The sequence below is a fragment of the Spea bombifrons genome, chromosome 2, assembly GCF_027358695.1.
Source record: "Spea bombifrons isolate aSpeBom1 chromosome 2, aSpeBom1.2.pri, whole genome shotgun sequence".
Taxonomy (NCBI): domain Eukaryota; kingdom Metazoa; phylum Chordata; class Amphibia; order Anura; family Pelobatidae; genus Spea; species Spea bombifrons.
In genome coordinates, this window is record NC_071088.1 from 104,960,258 (window position 1) to 104,984,645 (window position 24,388).

A 24,388-nucleotide genomic window follows, 5' to 3' on the forward strand; every position below is an offset into this window, starting at 1 on the left:
ACTATGTAACTTTATGAAAGGTAAAGCAACGGATAGGTGGGAAAGAGTATAACATTTCCAGAGGCTTAGCTATGGAGTAAAGGAAAGGAACTGATAATACTACTTATATGTATATATGTTGATTCAATAGTAGTTAAGATCCTGTGAGGGGGTACATCTCACTTACTGGATGCTTCCATCCAGGCAGTATAAAGAAAAATGACATAACTACATGATTCCCGAAGATAAAGGCTGTAATGTGGCCTCAAGCCACAAGTGGTCTAAGGCAGTCTTGCAGCTTGGTATTTACTGGACTAGCAGAACACCAGATACTTCTAACAGCTAAAACCTCATTGTTTGTACTACTATTATTGGTAAATGCATCTAGCACATCCCTGCTATGGTTAGTAGCCAAGAAATCTACAACCCACATTTGCATGTGTGGGAAGAGGGTAGAAGGGACTTGAACAGTGGAGGAGTGGGATAGGGATCTCAACATATGTAGGGTAAAGATTGCCAAGAGCCAGTTTACTCTCTTGGTAGCAAAACTGTTAGGTAAGGAAGAAACCATAAGATGGATAAGCAAGGCGTTGGGTGGAATGCAAATTTTAGGGCTAAACTTCATTAAATGTTAGAATATGAAAGCTACAGTAATGTTCCCTACAGAACTCATCCATCTTAATAGTGTTCTCTTTGAATTTACCTCTCATTGGAGGTCCCTGCACAGGCTGTGCTTTGCTGCCAGTTAGAAGAAAATTTAAGGCAGCCTCCAAGTTGTTGCTATAGTCCATAAGCGCTTGTCTGGCCGCATCCTTACCGAAGCCCATTTCTGTGATGTGTCTTAGAGCCTTTTCATCAACCTGTAATAAAATATACAAATGTACTCAAAGCAGTGCCATAAAATCAGGTTCATGACTTCCACCCTCCCAGAATATTTTATGAGCGCTTTACTTATACTACATCATTAACATATTAGAAACACATTCTCAGATGTTCACAGAATTTCCCAATGCATAAACCTAAATCCCCAGCAAACATGACCATTTATTTAATCTGAGGTTGCTCTGATTAAGTATAAAAGCTTTGGATGAAAGAAGAGAGCCTCAGAAGAACACAACATCCATATGAAACCGCATTTGGAATTATCCAAAGAACTGCAAATGTTGCTTCTGCAAACATATGTAGAAAGTTACTCTTTTATTCTCCCTCATTGGAAATGCCTTACATTAATCTGTAAAGGCTAACAAAAAAACAAATGGAAAGATTCACTGCTGCTGCTGCAATAAATTTGCACATTAACCCCTTCAGGACCGGGATTTTGATACTAACGTGTCGCTAAAGGACCAGAGCCGTTTTTGTGTTTTTGCCATGTCTTTCTTCAACTGTAATTTCTCTCTTATCAATTGATGCACCCACACAAATCATATATTGTTTTTTTCAGCACAAGTAGGGCTTTCATTTGAAACCATATTAAGCTGGGTAGTACATTGTTTTGTTTGAAATAAACTGGAAAAAGTGGGGAAAAAATGAAAAAAAAGCATTTTTTTACAGTTTTGTATACATACAAATTGTACACACATTGAACCAATGGGAAAAAATTATCCCAAATATATTCATTAAGTTGTCCTGATTTGGAAACCACCCAACATGGCCAGGATTTTTATCTATTTTGACCAGTATAGGGCAAATATTGCAAGGCATGCATTACGTTTTTGAAATGTAATTTTTTTCAAATTTGGCATGGTAGTCTAATAACTGCAATAGTTGTCACAGATACTGATTATCCCCCCAAAATTATATGTTTATGAACAGTAGATAAGTCAAGGTGTACAACTAGGGTCATTTTGACACTTTTCAAACAGGGATTTTATCGCCAATTGCTGCCAAATTTTGAGGTATTTTTATATTTTTTTGTTTTTTTTGCATATGTTGCAATGTTGCTTTAGATTTTATATTATATTTTGTATAGAATATGTGCAACTGCAGAACAAAACACCAAATTGTGTTCACCAACATCCCCCGGTTCCAACAAGGCCTCACATGCATGGTTCATGCATTTTTTGAGGAAGCTATGAGGGCAAAACTGGAACATGCGCATTTTAGTTTTCAAATTTGGAATTTTCAGAAATTGGTTTGCTGAGCCCATATCCCATTTGGGACATTTTGGAAGCCCCCCACTGTAAATTACCCCATAAAAGTATATATTTATGAACAGTAGACAAGTCAAGGTGTTCAACTAGGGTAGTTTTGACAGTTTTCAGCCAGCCATTTCTTCACTGATGTCTGCCAAACTTCACAGGGAAATTATTTTATTGCATTTTTAACGCATACATTTCAATGTTGCACTGAATTTCTTGCACAGCATAAGTGCAACAGTGGAAGAAAACACCACATTTTGTTCACCAACATCCCATGATTCCAACAAGGCCTCACATGCATGGTTCATGCATTTTTTGAGGAAGCTATGAGGGCAAAACTGGAACATGTGCATTTACATTTTTTTAAATATTTTTTTTTTATCAGATTACTTGTAAGTGACAGGTTTAGGCCGCTGACATCAATCAGGGAGACCGATCAATAATCAGCGACTTAAAATGTCACCGACAAGTGATCAGGTAATAATTATGATTTTTTTATTAATTAATAATTTGTGTTTTTTTCATAATTAACCTAGATGACCCCTCTTCTCTTTGTAGAGCAGGGTCATCCATGGGCTGCCATAATGATCCGATCACTCCTATTGGCCAGGAGCGATCTGATCAGCCCAGCCCAGCATTTGACCTGGAAGCACCCTGGACTTTCAGGTCAGTGCTGTTATTTTTCTTTATTATTATTATTTTATTAATTATTTATTTTTATTTTTTTTATTTTTTTTTATTTTTCTTTATTATTATAATTTTTTAATTTTTTTTAACTCTTTCAATGCTGATGCTCCATTGAAGCACAGCATTGACTGATATTTAGTCCCCACAAGCTTGTGGGGACTAATATTAACCCCTGCAATGCTGCGATGGGGGGGTCATACACAATCGCAGCATTGAAGGGGTTAATTGAGGAACAGGGGGGGTAGGGGTTAACTGAGCAAGGGAGGGGGTGGGGGGGCTGGTCTCCACACTCATGTGGAGACCAAAGAACCCTGTCTCCCTGTCCCTGAAGCTGCCTCTGGCAGCTGGGACACAATCTCCAATAGACTGGAGATTGTAGGGGAGGAGTCTCTCTGATCAGTCCTACAGGACTGATCAGAGGACTTCTGGGGGGTCGTTTTTGCTGTTGCTGGTCTGCCTGGGCTTCCAGGCAGACCACCAGCAGCAGAGCCCCCTACAAAACGGCAATTAACCCCTTCAATGCCGCGATCGCGGCATTGAATGCCGCGATCGCGGCATTGAAGGGGTTAACGCTGCACTGACGCTCTCATGGAGCGATCAGGCAGCAGGGGGGTGTTGGATCAGGTCCCCACACTTGTGTGGGGACCCATTCAACACCCCCCCCTTCCCTGAAGCTGCCTGTGGCAGCTGAAACCGCGATTGCAGATTTTTCTGCAATCGCTGTTTCTGCCTACAAAATCACTCCGTGGGAGTGATCGTAGGCTTGGGGGCGGGCTTAGACAGGCTGTGATGTCTGCCCAGGAGTCCTGGGCAGACAGCAGCAGTAGCGCCCCCACGATCACCGCGATTGTGGTGATGTGGGGGCGTTTTTTGGAGGAGACGTACCTGGTACGTCCCGGTCTACCGGTGACTGTTAACCAGGAAGTACCAGGTACGTCCCGGTACGGAAGGGGTTAAATGTGAAATGGTATATTGACGTTACAGCATTGCACTAAATTTCTGTTAACCAAAAATATTGTGTATTTACTTGGACTATAGCAATGTAGTTAAACTAGGTGCGTTCAGATTTTCAAAATACCGTATTTGCTCGATTATAAGACAAGTTTTTTTCCAGAGCAAATGCTCTGAAAAATACCCCTCGTCTTATAATCGAGGTCGTCTTCTAATCAGACCTCATTCTGCTTCGCCCGTGCTGCTTACCGGGCTTTGATCGCGAGCAGAGTCTCTGCTATTAGCAGCAGGAAACAGGAAGCTAGCACAGTCCTCACATAACTCTACCTCCCCCCTCCTTCCTCTGGGGGCAGGACCAGAGAAGTTGCTCTCACAGTCGGGCCCCTGCAGAAGTCTGCGAGTGGGAGATCTGCAGTTCAGGTAAGGGGGTGGGGGGTTTGAGCGTGTGTGTGTATGTGTGATTAATGGAATGAATGAGTATTTAAATGTTTGTGAATGAGTGTGTCTGTGTGATAGCATGGATGTATAAGGGGGGTGGGGGTGGTAGCATGGCATAGGGAGGCTGTAATCACACTTCTAACATCCCCAGGTTCCAGCATGTACTGGCTGCCTTGGCTTGATAGGAGTGTGATTGCTGTTAGCAGTATATATATATATATATATATATATATATATATATATATATATATATATATCTCCAGAAATGCATTTTAACCCCCCATATGCCACTCAGCCCCATGATATGCCTTTTAACCCCCTATATGCCAGAGTGTATAAGGCATATCATGGGGCAGAGGGGCATATAGGGGGTTAAAAGGCATATCATGGGGCACAGTGGCATATAGGAGGGTATTAAACATTTCTGGAGGCAGAGTGGCATATAGAGGGTTAAAAGGCACATCATGGGGCAGAGTGGCAAATAGGGGGGGTGTAAGGCATTTCTGGGGCAGAGTGGCAAGCCTGGGGGGGGCAGGTTGGCAAATAAAAGGAAATAAAAAATATATTTTTCTCTATCATAGCTTTTATTAAATATGAAAATTAGTTTACATGAATTAATATTTACTAGTAAAACTTTTTTCCTATAGGGTAGTCTTATATTCAGGCTTTTTGTTTTTTCCTAAATTAATATTTTGATTTTGGGGGGTCGTCTTATAATCAGGGTCGTCTTATAATCGAGCAAATAAGGTACATCAATCTAGGAGCAGAAAGTTTTTTAACAATCGTAAGTAAGGATTCAGTTTTATATACTCAAAGAAAAGACAAATAAACAGTGACAAAAATATTATACTCCAAAAAGTCACCATCTCTGAAGGTTCATTAGGTTGTGCACAAGCTTTGTGAGATTGTATACTTATGGTATATTTGACATTTCTAGTAAAAGGTCCTTACAACATCAATTTCAATCAATTAGTGAATATTCAAAGTGTGCCAAGGCAAAGCTACACCTCTGTACTTCTGAATATATAAGAAAATTAAAACTTAATGTGATTTAAGTACAAAAACGATTTTGCTGATTAATTCTTCAATGCATTCTAAATGTAAATTAATATACAAAGGGAAGACTGCGAAAAGCATAAAGCTTATCAGAAGATCACTTATTACAAATGTTCAGAGCAGATAACACATCTTCTTCGCCAAGCTGCAAAAGTGTATTGCAAAAATGCTGGAAAAAATACTAATCAAGAACAGAAAAAAATATTATAATTGTGTATAACGGAAAGCATTTTATCAGTGATTGCATGTTATTAAATGCTTGGTTTGGCAGGTGAATCTTACCAGCTCACGATACACTCCTTCAGACTTCCCTTCACTTCTGATTATCTTTTCTTTTTGGAAAGTTTCCCTGTTCCGGCTCCCTCCAGCCCCTGCATTGAGATTGCTTCCAGCGTTACCACCTCCTCCGAATGTCTTCGTCTGGAGATAAGAGAAGCTGCATTAAAGTAAACAGCTCCATTTTAAACTCATCCTAAATATTAAGCCATTATGTACAATAGGCAATAAATCCAAGAAAGCTGCATTTTTTATTAAAGAGCTGAACTGATAAACCGTTACATTTCCATAAACTGGATTACAGGATTTGTGGTTTGTCTCAGCAATTGAAAAAGTAAAAAAAAAAATATATATATATATATATATATATATATACACACATTATATAATGTTTATGTTTATCAGCTACTCTGAGTTGAAAATTAACAATAAACTTAAATGGGAAATTATATGTGAGGTTATAAAGTAACATGGATGTTAAACTGGTCTGGTTCCAGAACAATCTTCTACAGAGTCCAAATTTCCGCAGCTTCCTGTGGCACTTAGCATTCAGCAACATTCAACGTTGCCAGCAAATGGGATGATGTTCTCAAAAAGCTTTGCTTTCAGCATTCTAATGAGAACATTTTTGCAAGTAACAGGGTTTATTTTTAGAAAGCATGGGGCTTTGTTTGTTCTTTCGCAGTGTAGCAAGCGAACTGCTGTATTAGACATAAACCTACGGGCCTTTGCTTATGTGGTGCATGTCAAAAGGATCCTAATTTACATTGTAGACTGAATGTGGACTTCTCAACACTGCCCAGTGATGGTATGTTAAGCAAAGGGTACTTTAAAACAGGAGTAAAGCAACACAAGTAGTAAATATGAGATCAGATTTGGGTAACTTGATGTGTACACCATGTAGCATATTAGATGGTTGAAACGTCTCAAGCCTGTCTGTATGGAAAGGTATGAACGCTGATTTTCGAAGCAGTTCTAAAACTGTTTAGAAAGTTAACATATGCTGTATTGAATGCATTAGGTAGAGTTACCTCTTTTCCCTTACCAAGTGTTTATTTGGAGAACTTAAATGTCTGTAGGTGTGCAGTCCCCTGCCTTTCATTGTCAATAGCAAACACAAAGCCACCTTATGTTTCCTTACACTTCATGTTGTTTATGTACATGCCATTGCCCAGATAACATCTTGGTACTGACACATTGCTTAGAGGCCAGGCGCCACACAGCATAGCATTAAGGTGAGACCTGTCTGTAGCTGATGGGAAGGCCTTTTAGTCTACACCAGGGAAATTAGTAAGCATTATTTAAAGTAAACTTAAAGTGAAACAGCTGTCAAGGTACCGATTCGTTATAAACCATCTAATGCATACAACTTAATAAACATCATAAATAATGAATTACAAGTAAAGATGGTCTCAAACCTCTTTGCTTCTCGCAACTTCAGCAATAGCAGCAGTCCTTTGTTTTTCAAACTCATCATTCTCCGCGGCTGTTTTTGTTGCGCTTGAAACTTGCAGAGTCTTTCGGCTATCAAGTTCCTTGCTGTCTACTGAAGTAACAGTTACACGTTGCTGAAAAAGACAAAGCATGGCTACATCAGTGATGCAGGATCAGTTCCTCTGGGTTCATTTTCCAAACCCATTTCTCAATCAGTCATAATAGAAGGGCAACAGAGCATTAAAGTAAAGTTATATTAAACAAAATTATTTGGTTCATTGGTTTATGAATGTACATAATATATGTTTAACTTTAGAAGAGTTAAGTCATTACAAGACAATGAATAAAACCTACAAGTCCATTGATTTGTATTAGTGCAGCAAGCATCAACCAAGCAGATGATGATCAATGCCCAGATAATTTGCCTAAAGAGCAAAAACAATAGCATCTGAATTCATTCTTGTGTTCTCTGAGCCATCGGGACAGATAAAGATCAGCTATAGAACAAGAAAAGGTGTATTTATCAAAGTGTATAATTCAGCAGGTGGCACAGCACATTTAACAGAAACATTCCCCATGTTCTCTTCCAAGTTCCATAAGACAAAAGTTAAATTAACATACCTGTCCAAAAGGCACAAATGGTGGTGGTCCTCCTTCTGTTCCAATATTGCTTCTACTGTGCTTCAACAAACTCTGGTAAATGGGAAAATATTCATTTTAAAGGTTAAATTCACCAGTTAGTCATGGTTCTAAGGTAGACCTCATTCCAATGAGAATTTGGATTAAGAACTGAAATAGCCGTCTCTGTTTTGGGGCTCCTAACAACTTAATCAATTTAGTTTTGAAAGCTATAAACATATAACGTCAAGGTTCTAATGTAGTGCTATCAACACGGAAACCAACTTTATAGCCCTACTTTTAAAAGTATATTCCAAAATTGAACTTTAGACCCCTCCTTGGCTGTCTAACGACTACTGAAAATTCTGAAATACTCAGAGCAAGGTTTAAGGCTTTTATGAAAACAAAAGCACATTGTATAAAGGCAATGTGTGGCATACAGCCGCATACACATTTCCCCACTCTCTCTCATTTGAAAATCTATTCAAAAACAGGCAGACAATAATGAAAAATCACAAATGTTTGTGAACCTCCACCACTTAACACCAAGGTCAATGTCCACACAATTACACTTGTATATTACTGTGCTGAGCCTTTCAAACCTCAATGGGGCCATACCATTTTGCATCAGCTAAAATAACAGTTAAGATAAGTTATAGATCTCCCACCGTTCTTAAAGTTCTCTCCAAAATGACAATCTAAGCACACATACATACATTTCCGCATATATACAGTACACACACAGAAAAGAACAAGTGCTTCACATCAAGGCTAAAAATAAGTGATACGAGTATAAATTCTTGCACATGCCTCTCAGAAGTCAATTAGAATTACCAGTTTCTGCACCTAACTGTGAATCATTACAGTTAATTGACAATTTGCTTGTCTCAGACGCACTGACTGCGTAGCCATGTTCCACTTGACGTGAATATTTTTTACATTTGGCTAACTGTGAACATTAATGCTTCAGTAAATCAATTTATTTCATAATTCAACTGGTTCATTATTCCAAGACTAAAATTAATGAAGTAAGAGAATATTGTAAATATGGCACAAATTGGTGGAACTGTCCTACTATAACAGCTTTTACTATAATAAAATTCATTTAAAATAGTTACCTATGGGGAGTTATAATAGAGATGCGTGCAAGTAAAGTAAAGATGTTCCTAAGGATCTCCAGACTCCCTATGCTCTGCAGGGTGTGTCTGAGTGAAAGAGATGAGCGTCCCGATGGTGTCTCTTTTACATTGGTAGCATATCTCCCATGCTAAGCCAGCTGGACAGGCTTTGTGCCGAACAGACGCCAGTGGGGTTCAATCATCAACACTGCTGCTAGGACAAACGAGCGCCACAACGGCTGTGCACGCGTGTACAGAACATACTGTAGGAGGCACGCTACAGCCATGAGAAAACACATTCAGAATTACGGAATGAAGCACTGCATACGTAGATGGGCATGGTGGTGAATGATGACCATTTGCGATGCTCAGAGAAAAAAAAAAATCTGTCCCTTGCCGCCCCTTTAACAGGAAGGAAAGATCATGCAAATCCTCAGAACAGGAAGTGAAGATGTCTATTCTCATAAAACACATAGAAGCAGGTTTTGCACACGTTACTTTGTTAATAGTGTTTATATACTAAACTCTAAACAAATGTGCAACAGAGTTTGTGACAGATCTGCGTTAACTCCTCAATGGGGTTTCTTTCCCTCATACATCAGTACTAGAGTTGACATTTGCTGTATGACAATTACAAAATATTAACTTCACGTACACAAAGATCAAAAATGATGCATGCCATGCAGTATCTTTCGGTGAGTTCACATTCACATTTCATGTCACAATTTTACTTTCATATCTCAAACTATGTTTTATGTCAATAAACCTCAGGGCTAAGCACTAATTAGAACTAATTTAGGGAACATAGATTTAGACATACTTAAGTTTTGGCTGACATTCATTGGACATTCAGGGAAAAGTCTAGCAAGAGCAGTGGAAGGTAAGAGAAAGGCAGATGAAATGTGGATAAAAGCAGTGTCGGGTGAAGCTAGCAAGAAACTAGGTTGGAGAGAGTAAGACGGGACTGTATCCACCCAGGTTAGATGTTTTGAGGTTCCTTTACTGCGCTCAGATCCATCAAACTGGTCACTGAAATCTGCCCTCTTGTTGTCTTGCAAACATCACGGATATAACTGAGATAATCAAGTAACAATGTTGAACATCCCTATAACCAGGTTAGATGCAGAGATAGTATAGCATACACCATGTACCTTAGACTCAGCCCTTGATGTGAGCGTGACATTTTGCAGGTAGATGAAAACACTATGTTATGGAAATAAGGCATAAACTATTGAACCTAAGATTTTATATTGGTGCCCATTTGTTTGCCCAGGGTACGCCAAATCTAAATAAGAAAGCTGACCAAATTACACCAGAGAGAAGATAAAAAAAACATCTACTGGATCTTGTGATGAATGTGGGATGGAGGAATAAAGGCCACATAAAGATAGAAAAATCTGTTTTAGTTACCCTTTTAAACATGGAGCTATATTCTATTTCTACTCCCGATTTGGCTAATTTGTTATGTTATTTTCACACATGCTTTAACTAAGGAGCTCTAAATTAGTTTGCCTCTGCAGTTTTCAATGTGTCTTAATAGCCTTAAATTGAAGCACATTTGACCTGAGTCATGTTTCTATTTGAAAAACTTTACAGATGATGAAGTGGGTCGAAATAATGTTATGTAAACACGCTGACAGATTACTGCTACATGATAGATTTGTTTGTAGCTACATGGAGTTTAAAAAAAATACGTTTGAACCTAGAGAGCTATAGAAGACATCATTTTAAAAGTATGATTACATCATATAAATAAACCAGATGATTTAACCGAGTGTGTGTGTGTGTGGAGTTTTTATGAGTAATAATTATTCTCATCATCATCATTCTGGCTGAGCGTATCTGCCATGTTATTAAGACAAAAGTAAAGACGCTTGTATGTGTGTTTTATTTATTTATGCCAAGAGGGGCTATTACAGTTGTGGGACTCATTAGGACCTGACCTAGTGAGGGAGCTTGGCAAGTCCCCCCTGCAAAAAGGTATGCCCTACAACAGTGCGAGTTGGGGGAGGAGGCAAACACATTTTGTCAAGTTTAAGACTTCTACCTTATTTTGCCTGAACGTGGTAAAATTCCGTATTAACTCCAGAGACAAAGGGATTTATACATGGATCAACGTTACCTAAGCTAAATTGTTATAACCCAGAATGTCTGTGTTCACTAGAAAGGCATTCAACCTCTTTAGCGTATTATTTGACGTTGCCAAAACCACCTCAGTTGGCAGTGCATGCCACACTTAGGGCTGCAACTAACGATTATTTTAATAATCGATTAGTTGGCCGATTATTTTTTCGATTAATCGATTAATCGGATAAAAAAAACAATATGCAAATTTTTCGTTTATTTAAAATAATTTAATGAACTGGATGTTAAAAAACAACTTAAAATTTACATTAACATTCTTATTTTGTTATGATGTAATAAAAAACAATATTTTCAAAGTACAAGAACCCAAACACAATATTTATGAAACAAAATAACCCCAAACATTCTGAAAAGAGGTGGACTATTACTGTTCAAGAAACTTTGCCCCAGCCCTGGCACTTTGCACCCAGCACTTTGCACCCAGCACTTTGCACCCAGCACTTTGCACTTAGCACCCAGCACTTTGCCCCAGAACTTTGCACCCAGCCCTGGCACTTTGCACCCAGCACTCAGCACTTTGCACCAGCACTTTGCACTTTGCACCCAGCCCTGGCACTTTGCACCCAGCACTTTGTACCCAGCACTCAGCACTTTGCACCCAGCACTTTGCCCCAGCCCTGGCACTTTGCACCCAGCACTTTGCACCCAGCCCTGGCACTTTGCAGCCAGCCCTGGCACTTTGCAGCCAGCCCTGGCACTTTGCACCCAGCACTTTGCACTGTGCCCCTGCACCCAGTCTCCAACTCTGCCCTGCCCCCACATTCTGCCCTGCCCCCACACTCACACTCTGCCCTGCACCCACACTCACACCCTGCCCTGCATCCCCACCCCCACTCTGCCCTGCACCCAGTCTCCCACTCTGCCCTGCACCCACACTCACACCCTGCATCCCCACCCCCATTCTGCCCTGCACCCAGTCTCCTGCCCTGCACCCCCCACCCCCACTCTGCCCTGCACCCCCCACCCCCACTCTGCCCTGCACCCCCACCCCCACTCTGCCCTGCACCCCCACCCCCACTCTGCCCTGCACCCACACTCACACCCTGCCCTGCATCCCCTGAAACCCCACTGGAGCCGCTCTGTGCGAATGGAGCCACTCGCACAGAGCGAATCGCTCTGTGCGAATGGAGCCACTCGCACAGAGCGAATCGCTCTGTGCGAATGGAGCCACTCGCACAGAGCGAATCGCTCTGTGCGAGTGGCTCCATTCGCACAGAGCGATTCGCTCTGTGCGATCTGTGCACATAGACAGAAGAATACTTACCTCCGGAGCGCGTCACATCCGTCACGTAGCTAAAAGAAGGCGGAGACTGCAGAGCGTGTAGCAGAAGCGGGGAACGCTCGCGGAGGTAAGTAAAAGGAGCCGAGTGCTCCAACAACGAATCGATCACTCGATTAATCGATAACGGAAATCGTCGACAACGATTTCCGTTATCGATTATTATCGATTTTATCGATTCGTTGTTTCAGCCCTAGCCACACTATAATTGCCCTGACTGTAAAACAAGAAACGTAATTTGCTCTAAAATTACAAGATGCTCCTGTGTTGTCTGTTCAATGTTCTATAAATGGGGGAAAAACCCTTTATATTGTTCTTTAATATACTTGTATACGGTGATCATATCCCAATGTAGCCATCTTGTCTCCAAAGTAGACCAGCCCATCCCAGGGTGACATTGTCCTTTCCCTTAATTAGTGCCATGTTTTTTGTGATTGCATATTTAATGTGTGGTCTTACCAATGAATATAGATAGATAGATAGATAACATTCTCACCCCATACACTCATTCAACAAGATAATGTTTGCTTCTGCAGCAAGTACTCGAGACTGCGGATTGCTTTTTTTAAAAAGTGAAAAACATTTGTGTGCCAGTCTGTACTTTGTGAATTTATACCTTAGTGAAGACTTCAACTATGTTTTCTAGTATGGGAAAATAATTAAATGCCATAAGAGAATCTCCTCTAAAGTCTAAAAACATCAAGACTAAAATACAAGAACAGAATACAAATAAGATTCAAGGTGCATTTACTGGTGTTAAGAAAGCCTTTAAACCTATTAAACTATCCTTTTGTCATTAACATTAATGAAGTACAAAAACAGATCTGATTAAATATTTTGGAGGGCATAAAGAACTAATATGAAGCATTATCTACTTGTAAAAGGATTATTCAGCAGAAGGCAGAACGGCATCTCAAAGCACAAACTTACTTGCTCTCAATAATCCATGTGTCTCTATAGTCCGTTTTGAACAATACATTCTAGAATATACAGTAATACAATCATTTTCAATACATTGTTTAGCAATTTATGCCAAAATTAAAACAAATCTGAGGTGTTATGAACACATTTTAGAGCCTGTCTACATAAAAATCACTGAAGAAAAGTCTGCTGCAGGGTGCCAATTGTAGTTACAAGGAATAATTAAAGTAATACAGTAGTGCAATGGCACGGCGGAGGAGAAACACACACACAAAGGGAGTAAGGGGTATTATAGATGGCTGCACATCAAGAAATGGTGTTGCCTGGTTGTAACAGGAAGCCAGCACAGATATAACTAAGAAACCTTAATGACTTTTAAATAAAACAATTCAGATCACGCCAGACAGAGAAGGTCATCTATCAAAGAATTATTTTGCTACACGTTGCAAGAAGAAGAAAAAAAAAAGTGGAAGACATGAACATGGCAGACGTCATAGTACGTGAAGACTGAGGACCCAGGTGACAAAGGATGGCCTGGTCTAACTTCAGAGCTAGAGGCCCAGGGACAAATCACAGCTTTCATGAAGCTCACGGTCTAACAGACTGGAGACTCAAATGGATGGGACCTATTGTCTAAAATTGTCTAAAGTATAGCACACAAATAAGATTCAAGGTGCATTTACTGGTGTTAAGAAAGCCTTTAAACCTATTAAACTATCCTTTTGTCATTAACATTAATGAAGTACAAAAACAGATCAGGTCATCTATCAAAGAATTATTTTGCTACACGTTGCAAGAAGAAGAAAAAAAAAGTGGAAGACATGAACATGGCAGACGTCATAGTACGTGAAGACTGAGGACCCAGGTGACAAAGGATGGCCTGGTCTAACTTCAGAGCTAGAGGCCCAGGGACAAATCACAGCTTTCATGAAGCTCACGGTCTAACAGACTGGAGACTCAAATGGATGGGACCTATTGTCTAAAATTGTCTAAAGTATAGCACACAAATAAGATTCAAGGTGCATTTACTGGTGTTAAGAAAGCCTTTAAACCTATTAAACTATCCTTTTGTCATTAACATTAATGAAGTACAAAAACAGATCTGATTAAATATTTTGGAGGGCATAAAGAACTAATATGAAGCATTATCTACTTGTAAAAGGATTATTCAGCAGAAGGCAGAACGGCATCTCAAAGCACAAACTTACTTGCTCTCAATAATCCATGTGTCTCTATAGTCCGTTTTGAACAATACATTCTAGAATATACAGTAATACAATCATTTTCAATACATTGTTTAGCAATTTATGCCAAAATTAAAACAAATCTGAGGTGTTATGAACACATTTTAGAGCCTGTCTACATAAAAATCACTGAAGAAAAGTCTGCTGCAGGGTGCCAATTGTAGTTACAAGGAATAATTAAAGTAATACAGTAGTGCAATGGCACGGTGGAGGAGAAACACACACACACACAAATATGCACAACCTCCAACCATGAATACTGGTATGCGATCTGGTTATTAATGTATGCAAAGAAACCTGTTACGACATAAAATGTACCTTTTTCATCATTTTAGAGGAATTTCTTGTAAATATACCCATTAAGCAGGGCTAAGCTGTTTACTCTACCACTGAAAGGTATACAGATGCATAAAGGTGCAGACTCTGGATGGAGAGTGATCTGTGGTCCAGCCATCAATCAGAACTTAGTTCAATTGACATAACAAATTTAACAGAGAATTAAAGGAGTGTTATTACTGAGCAGTAGGAGAATGCATATTCACAAAGAAACCATAAGCATAATAAGAACAGTGCATATATTAACAGATGGTATAGCCAGAAACAGGCTCATTATGGTCATAACTATGTAGATTATTGAAAAAAATTGCCTTTATAAACAAAGATTTTTGTAAGCCTTCAAATTGCCAAACAAGCTCCCAATATGTATCCCCGTTTAAAGTGTTGCTATACCGTAATACATTCCAGGGAGTAAGGGGTATTATAGATGGCTGCACATCAAGAAATGGTGTTGCCTGGTTGTAACAGGAAGCCAGCACAGATATAACTAAGAAACCTTAATGACTTTTAAATAAAACAATTCAGATCACGCCAGACAGAGAAGGTCATCTATCAAAGAATTATTTTGCTACACGTTGCAAGAAGAAGAAGAAAAAAAAAGTGGAAGACATGAACATGGCAGACGTCACAGTACATGAAGACCGAGGACCCAGGTGACAAAGGATGGCCAGGTCTAACTTCAGAGCTAGAGGCCCAGGGACAAATCACAGCTTTCATGAAGCTCACGGTCTAACAGACTGGAGACTCAAATGGATGGGACCTATTGTCTAAAAAAATGACATTATTATAGGTGAACTAACAGAAAGATGCAAGAATATCAACCAACTGTGAACAGCCAAAAAGAAAAGCTAAAAATCAATTTCTAGATATCGACATGAAGCATCTTTCCTTCATAGCCAGAAGCCGTTTCTCCTTTTTCTTTTTTTTTTTTTTTTTATTCATAACAGAGTTTACTTTGAATATTATTGCAAATCCATGGACCCCCTTACTTTCTTACTCATTAAACTGTTTTGAATTTTAAGACTTTTAAAATATTCTACCTTCACGCGTGTAGGACAAGCCAGCAGATCTTCAATACTGTTGTGAAGTTTATTACAACTAAATTACTTTATGAAGAAAACGGAAAACACAATAACGCTTTGGCAATAACCGATTATGTGATGATGAAAGACGTTGCTATTTATCTCTGCAAATTTTATATACCCCGCTGATTTAATTGGGCTTGGTTAAAGTCTGCTTTATTTTGTGGTTAACTACTATAGGTCAATATGCTTCTAAACTGCATTTCTCCCAAACTACAGTTTCAAAATGTTCGGCATTTGATAAGGACACTAAAAGCCAAAGAATTTGAAATATGGTTTATAAAGTAAAATACTGACTTATGTATGGATGACGAACAAGGAAAAAAAGAAACCAACTCGTCATTAAGACGTTTTCCGATTTTTAAGATTAAAATAAAAATAAAACCGTTTGCTTCTGTGAAGTATCACTTTGCCTAGAGTAAATGGCTTTTGTTAGTTCTTCTTCACTTGGAGTAAATAGACAAACACTGTTATGGGGAATAATGGATGTATACTTCCAAAAGGAAGTTCATTCTCTGCCTGGAAGAGTCAATTTAAGAACGCGACCAGCAACAAGAATTCAAAGTGATTTGTGTTAACCTTACCCTCTGCAGCTCCCACTTCTCTATAAGGTGTTCCACTTCACCTCCAAGCGTGACAGTGTTAGTGTCATCCAAAAGCAAGCATCCATTTTTCACTTCAACAGTTCCTAATAGCTTTATTTTGGTGCCAGGTGGAGTGTTCAAGCTAGGAGGGAAGAACAAAGACACGAGATTCAATTAAAATGTTAGCTTTTCTGGATATGCTGCCAATAAATGCCATAATGAATTCAAATTTTCTCTCAAATGCAAACAAACACATCTAAAGAGTGAATGACTGATAAACAGAGGAGTTTCCACAGCGACTAAGTAAAGAAACCCTATCATGTACATTTTTAATCTTGTTTTTTTTTTTGTTGTTTAATCAGCAAAGCAGACCTCGCTAATTTGGGGTATTCATCAGCGATCTGTGCGCAAGCACATTGGGAACAATGACAAGGTCAATGAAATTATGAAGTATAGAACATATGGCATAACCCAAATGTCTGTTAGAATCATGCCAAATAAAATGCTGACCAAGTGATTTAGTCTTCATTTTGAACTTATCAAATGTTTTTCTCCAGTTTGACATTTTCCTAAGCGAATTGGAATTATTACAAGTTACACCAAGTAGTTTTGTGTAAAGCTTATTCTATGTAATTCATTTACACCCCCCCCCCACCTCGTTTGTGCATGGGAAGAAACAAGAACGTTAGCATTGGAAAGGTAGATGTGAAGACAGGAAATGAAAGGAGACTGAATCGACAAAACGCAAGCATAGGACAAAAGGAGAAAGTCAGTTTCTTATTCAATTTACATATAAATTAGCCTAAAATATGTTTTCAGACCTGAACAGGGGTCAGTGCACACACAGCTTCGTTATTGTTACATTATTTAAGGAGATGTCTAAGCTGTCTGACTGCAAAGTGCCAGTCACGTTTCCCATACATGGAAGCACACTGAGCCCACGGTGAGCACTAGCAGGGAAAATAAAGAAAATGTTAAAATGTTGTTTTTGTGGGTTTTTTCCTAATTTCATATTTGTACCTTTATATGTGATGTGATGTGATGCACTGCTTTCCGTAAACTAACCATTAAACTTGTGCACATGAACCAAAAATGATACGGACCAAGTTTTCTTTCGTTTTTGGTCCATTTATTTTCATGCAACGAATATTGGTTAATTCCCTTTCAGTATAGAGAAAAATCAACAAAATTAATTGGACGTTCACCCTCACTCCATCTCTCTCTCATAAATTCTCATACTCTCTATATCAAGTGTCTCCACAGTTCTGCTGCTTGTTTTGAGCTTCTTTTTCTTCCTGTTCTCCGCTTCATTCTTCAATGATTTTCTAGTTCTACAGGTAATCTGCTGCATTACCTTGGCCTTCCGGAGGAATTATGCATCAAGGCAGAGCCTTGGGGAGGTTGCCCATATGTGATATCAAAGTGCTCCAGGGGCCAGGGTAATGCCGCTGATTACTGGGGAGAAGTGGATCACTGGCACAAGTTATACTCGATCAGCAAGGTATCTCCCAGGCAGAAAGACAGACAGGGGTCTCCAGGTGTTCTGTGCAAGCTCTTTTGAGGAAGCACAAAGAAACGGGCAATGTTAAAGACTGCATGACACAGTGCAGCAGATGAAATACACATCATGCTTACTTCCCTTCACAAACTAAAAATGTTCAGCAGTGCTAGCAGCTCAGTATTTGCAGAACATTGGTATCTGGGTACACCCATCCACTGTCCAGAGAAGTCTGGTCAGAAGTGGTCTTCACGGGAGAATTACTGCCAAAAAGCCATACAGCGGACGTGGAAATAAGACCAAACGACAAAACTATTGACGAAAATACAGGAACTGGGGTGCAGAAGAATGGTCAACAAACTGTCCAACGGCACTCCAAAATTATACATGAAATAAAATCATAAACTCACGTTTATTAAAGTCCTTAGTACTTCATTGTTAAAAACATGGCAAAGCCATGGAAGAGACATTCGCCTTTGATTCATGCACTTTATATTCATGCTTTTTTTTTTTTTTTTTTTACACTATGAAGGACTAAAGATCTTAATAAAAGTGGGTTTATACATTTTCTTTGGTCTATATTTCTCAGGATCTTGAGTCCCATTGGACAATTTGTTGGCTGTACAGTCGTGGACAAAAGTTTTGAGAATGACACAAGTATTGGTCTTCACAAAGTTTGCTGCTTCAGTGTTCATAAGGGTCAAAGACTTTCATTCATAATTATATTATGTTTTTGTAAAGAGTCAATACATGCAGTGCTCACCCTTCTTTTTCAAGACCTCTGCAATCTGTCCTGGCATGCTGTCAAATAATTTCTGGGGCACATCCTGACTGTTGGAAGACAATTCTTGCATAATCGACGCTTAGAGTTTGTCAGTATTTGTGTGTGTGTGGGGTCCACCCGCCTCTTGAGGATTGACCACAAGTTCTCAATGGGATTAAGGTCTGGGGAGTTTCCTGGCCATGGACCCAAAATTTTGATGTATGTGTTCCCAGAGACACTTAGTTATCACTTTTGCCTTATGGTAAGGTGCTTCATTGTGCTGGAAAAGGCATCGTTCATCACCAAACTGTTCTTGGATGGTTGGGTGAAGTTGCTCCTGAAGGATGTGTTGGTACCATTCTTTATTCATGTCTGTGTTCTTAGGCAAAATTGTCAGTGAACCCACCCCCTTGGCTGAGAAGTAACCCCACACATGAATGGTCTCAGGATGCTTTACTGTTGGCATGACACAGGACTGATGGTAGTGCTCACCTTGTCTTCTCTGGATAAACTTTTTTCCAGATGCCCCAAACAATCAGAAAGGGGATTCATCAGAGAAAATGACTGTACCCCAGTCCTCAGCAGTCCAATCCCTGTACCTTATGCAGACTATCAGTCTGTCCAGGGCCGGCCCTACAATGGAGCCAACTGGGGCAATTGCCCCAGGTGGCACTTTTGAAGGGGCGGCACTTTGCCGCCCCAAACGCTTTTTTTTTTTTTAAGCGGAGGAGAGAGAGGGGCGCCGAGTGGTTTTCGCTTACCCGCTTGGCGCCCCTCTCTTTCTCCTCTGCGGCGAGTCTCCGTGCTCTGCCACAGTGCCGGCTTGTAATGCTGAGCGCAGGAAGTGACGTCAATTTACGGCGCTCATCATTACAAGCCGGCACCGTGGCAGAGCAGGGAGACTCGCCGCAGGACTGTTTAAAGTCCCTTGGGGGGCGGTGTTAGGGTAGATAATGGCGTCGGCGAAGTTTAAAACGCCGCCCCCCCCGGCGTCGGCGGGGGGGGGCAGGATGGGCGGTATTTTAAACTTTACCCCAGGCGGCATTAAGTCTTGGGCCGGCCCTGAGTCTGTCCCTGATGTTTTTCCTGGAGAGAAGTGGCTTCGTTGCTGCCCTTATTGACAGCAGGCCATCCTCCAAAAGTCTTCGCCTCACTGTGCGCACAGATGCACTCACACCTGCCTGCTGCCATTTCTCTTACTAGCAGCAATATCCAGTGAAGCCCTTTTTTGTGCAAAGCAATAATGACAACACGTCTTTCCTTCCAGGTAATCGTAGGTAACAGAGAAAGAACAACAATTTCAAGCACCACCCTACTTTAAAGCTTCCAGTCTGTTATTCTAACTCAATCCGCATAACAGAGTGATCTCCAGCCTTATCCACACCAACACGCTCACCCGTGTTAACGAGAGAATCACTGACTTTATGTCAGCAGGGCTGAAATGCTGTGGAGATGTTTTTTTGGGATTAAGTTCATTTTCATCGCAAAGAGGGACTTTGCAATTCATTGCAATTCATCTTATCACTTCATAACATTCTGGAGTATATGCAAATTGTCATCTAAACTGAGGCAGTAGACTTTGTGAAAATTAATATTTGTGTCATTCTCAAAACTATTGTCCACGACTGTATATGCTGGGTCGATCCTCCCTTGATCACAGCCTGAGCTTCCATTGAGAAGCTTATCGATTGTAAAAGATGAATGAGCTGGCAATAAGATTTGTAAGTTTGTAGAAAACTGACTGAAATATTTAGCTGTAGCAGAAGGCAGTTTTACAAGAATGAGTGTTTAGAGGCAAAAGTGGCTATTCCATGCATCCACTACCCCTTCAGTAAAGTAATATTTCCTGATGTTAGTTTTAAAACCTTTACCCCTCAAGCTTAACACTATGTCCTCTTGTTGGGGTTAGTAGTAGTAAACGCTCTTCCGTTTTCATGTTCACTCTTTAAGTATTTACATATTTCTCTCATAACCCCGTCACATCTTTTTTCCAGGCTGTGTGTTAAGATTCTTTAACCGTTCCTGGAAAGTTGTATCCTGTAATCCATTAACCATTTTAGTAGCCCTTCTCTGAACTTTCTCCAACATATCTATATCCTTTTGGAGATATGATCTCCAGTACTGTACACAATACTCCAAGAGAGGTCTCAAAAGTGCTCTGTACAACAGCATGAGCACTTCCTCTCCCTATACAGTCAAGCACTGCTACCATTTCCTGCTGCTCTATTGCGTTGCCTTTAAGTCCTCTGAAATAATTACCCCTAGATCCCTTTCCTCACACGCTGAGGTTAGGACAGTATCACATATCCTATGCTCTGCCCTTGGGTTTTTGTGCCCTAGATGCATTACCTTGCATGTATCCACATTAAATACCGGTTGCCCAAACCATGTTTCCAGTTTACCTAAATCATTTGTCATATCCCTCCAGGAACAACACTGTTGCAAATGTTTGTGTCGTCAGCAAAAAAGACATTCCTTATCATCAAGACCTTCTGCAATATCACCAATAAAAATATTAAAGAGAATAGGTCAAGTACAGATCCCTGAGGTACCCTGCTGGTAACAAGTCCTTGCTCTGAGTATACTCCATTGACTACAACCCTCTGTTGTCGGTCACTCAGCCACTGCCTAATCAATTCACTCAGAGTGTACCTAGAAGAACTAATGCAGTTTTGAAGGAGGTCACATCGAATATTAGATTTTTCTACTATTCACTCACTTTGCTTTTTGTTAAATGATAAAAAATAAAACTATTAAAATGTCTATTTTTAAAAGCATTCTCCCCATACCTTCCTAAAACTTTAGCATAGTGTGTGTGTGTGTGTGTGTGTGTGTGTGTGTGTGTGTGTGTGTGTGTGTGTGTGAGAGAAATGGGACATATTTGGGAAGTAAGTTTGTTACCTAACTATAATTACAGCAAAATAACTAAACAACTGGACTGGCCTCCCAAAAGAAAAAGTGTGTCTGAACTGCAGGCAGAACGCTATGATGATAATGGCGGTTGGGGTCTTGTTCCAGGCAGCAAGGACACAGTGACCTGGCTGACAAGCAAGCAAAAGGAACTCTCTTGTGGCTTGCTTAAGTAAGAGGCTAAAAAGATTGATTAGTAGCTTGTAATGTGTATTGCTTTGTTAAAAAAGCTATTTTTCCTATCCTTTCATGCTAGCTGTCGACGCTAATATATATATATATATATATATATTATATGTGTGTGTATACATATATACAGATATATAGATATATATACATACATACACTTATACATATATACTTCACAGATGGATCACATGAAATATGTATATGCTACAGTATGCATACCCTCCATTGTATTTCTACCAAAAGTTTGATACTGAAAAAATTAAAAGGTGACTAAAATGTATTACATAAACATATATTTCACTCATCCTACCCTTTGTCTCTCCTTTTCCTCTTCCATTCTCTTTTACTCTTCTTCTTTTATTTCTTGTCTCTTCATTCCTGCTTTCTGTCACCTTTCTCGCTTTAGCTGTTCTCTTCTATTGTCTCACTTTCTATCTCATCTTTCTTTTTCTTTTTTTTCTTTTGTCTCCCTTCTCTCTACTTTATAAAACCATGGAACAACAATTCAAATATTGTTGAGAAAATGGCCCGGTACAAGGTGATGACCCTAATCGGTATTATATATCACTAAAAGCTGGGTAAGAGTGACAAATTGGAGAGGTAAATAAGGAAGATTGCTTCAGAATCTATACTTATCATTCAAGTCCGTCAAAATAATACCGTCTTCCACAACTAAAAGTATCAGGGGGCTCTTAGCACGTAAGACTATCACCATAAACATCTTTTAACCTGGGCTTTTTATTTTTGAATAGGTATAATTCAAGGGATTTCATTTCAAGGGCATTATTTTATTGCAATAAGAAGGCGGAATAATCATGAAGATCAAGGGAAAAAAAAGAATAAGTAAAATTAAGCAGTTAAAGATTGCTTTCTAGCCCTTTTGCTCATTGGCCATTACGGAACCTTTAACTTTCTAGGGCATATTCTCTAAGTCAGAGCTGCCAGGAGATTTTGCAGGAGAGTTGGGGCTTTAACGCTGTCATTGCACCATTCGGTATGAAGGGCCATTACCGCCAAGTTTGTACAGGCAGAAGAGCTTCCGCGTATTATACATAATTTGATCCGTAATGAGATTTTCAAGAACCTTCTCCGATTTGACTACACATTATACAGGGCCGACCAAGCTCTTCCTGCAGTAGAAGCTCACTGGAGTTGGCTCTTCATATTGTATTGTGAAGGCCATGAGGGTCTTTGCTCTACCACCATTGATATTCCATCACTTGTTGTTTTTAACTTTTTAAGGTTTGGGAGGGTTTTACTGTGGATTTTATTGGGGGTCACCATTTCCAAATTATAAAACTGATTTAATCTTTCAGATTTTAAATGTTGATTTTCATACATGAAAAATCATCAAACAGTAAAAGTCATCCAGGGAAGCACTTTTACCTATAATGGAATCCAGCATATGTAAACGAGGAAAATGTGATAACATTGCCTGCAGAAGTATAGCTTTTGAGTTTTACAGCATGCCTTTTCTGCCGTTCCTGTGCAAGCTCATTAAACTGAAACGTGTTTGGTTTTTTTCTTTTTTAGATTGAACATCCCCAGCTAAATATCCCTGCAAACCATGGAAAAGAAAAAAAACGTCATTGTGTTAGCATGTCCCAGCTAAGTATTCGGTAACAGTCCTTTGTGTGTCATTGTTAAGAAAACTCTAAGTAGCAAATCAGTTTTATTGTAAGTCCCATAGACCCTGATATTCAGTTACCATTTCATGCTGTTCAAAGAGGTTTAAAATTCCACCATGGGTCAAATCAAGTCACTTTTTTAGTTCTCACGCTCGGAAACTCATAATAATAAAAGCACATCCAATCTGCGGTTTTATTAGTACTTTAGAAAGACATGATGGTTAACAATCCTTTCATTTTTCAAGGAGTATATTAAGAAAAAGATGTGCCCATTGTAATTTTTAGGACAAAGAACTTTGCATGTGTTTTACTCCCAAACTGTTGTTTATAATTCCCAATATATACAGCGAAAATACTCTAAAAATGCAAGAATTAACTACATAATAGGCAGGGACTATCATACAAACATAAGATCATACAAAGTGGATAACTATTAAAACAGAACAAGCAAGCATGTTTTTAAAACTTATTGATAACAGTTAAAATAAAACTATAAATTACTTTTTAACATATAGGACCAGTCTTCACTTGAGGCACCCATAGGTAATATAATATGCAAAACTGATACGAGATTTGTGATCACATGACTCTATCCAGCTCCAATTGCTTGCTTAAGGACTGACTTAGTTGCGAGGTAGTCACCTGTACCAGAACTTGGCATGCACTACTACTTTATACATGACACACCATTATAGTAAAAGTCCACTATTTTCATGAGGGCATGGACCATCATGCTGGTTAGAATGGACTTGGGTATGGTAGAAGGCATCTGCCCATGGCCTTTTTCACAGAAACCCACAGCAGATAACCTACGTGTCCAACAGGCAACTTTTTATTATTTTAATCTATTAAAGAAGAATGTCGAGACAGGAGGGTAAAATAACTGGTCAAAGATGAAAAGATAGAGGTGTGCTTGGAGAACTTGTAGAGGCCCACAGTCATATGTTTGCCCAGGGTCTCAAACAATGAATCTTGGTTGTATCTACAAACATTACATAATTACTTAAGATATGGGATCAGGAGCCCTTAAAGTACCACCTTTCCAAGAGATTTCTATGAGCAATGACCAAGAAATATGTAATAAGGCCAACGTCAACAGGAGGTTAATGTGAAG

The 24,388-nt window shown here is 39.5% G+C and overlaps 1 protein-coding gene across 1 annotated transcript in view; it reads right to left on the minus strand.

Moving 5' to 3' along the window:
* The window catches only part of TDRD3 (tudor domain containing 3), a 109,169-nt gene that overhangs the window by 26,908 nt on the left and 57,873 nt on the right, over positions 1 to 24,388 (minus strand). Inside the window, exons 5-9 of the mRNA XM_053455429.1 lie at positions 16,287 to 16,428; positions 7,581 to 7,652; positions 6,944 to 7,093; positions 5,532 to 5,669; positions 683 to 839 (exon numbers count right to left, since the gene is read on the minus strand). Of these exons, the coding sequence (XP_053311404.1) occupies positions 683 to 839; positions 5,532 to 5,669; positions 6,944 to 7,093; positions 7,581 to 7,652; positions 16,287 to 16,428 (659 nt within the window). The remainder of the gene's footprint in view (positions 1 to 682; positions 840 to 5,531; positions 5,670 to 6,943; positions 7,094 to 7,580; positions 7,653 to 16,286; positions 16,429 to 24,388) is intronic.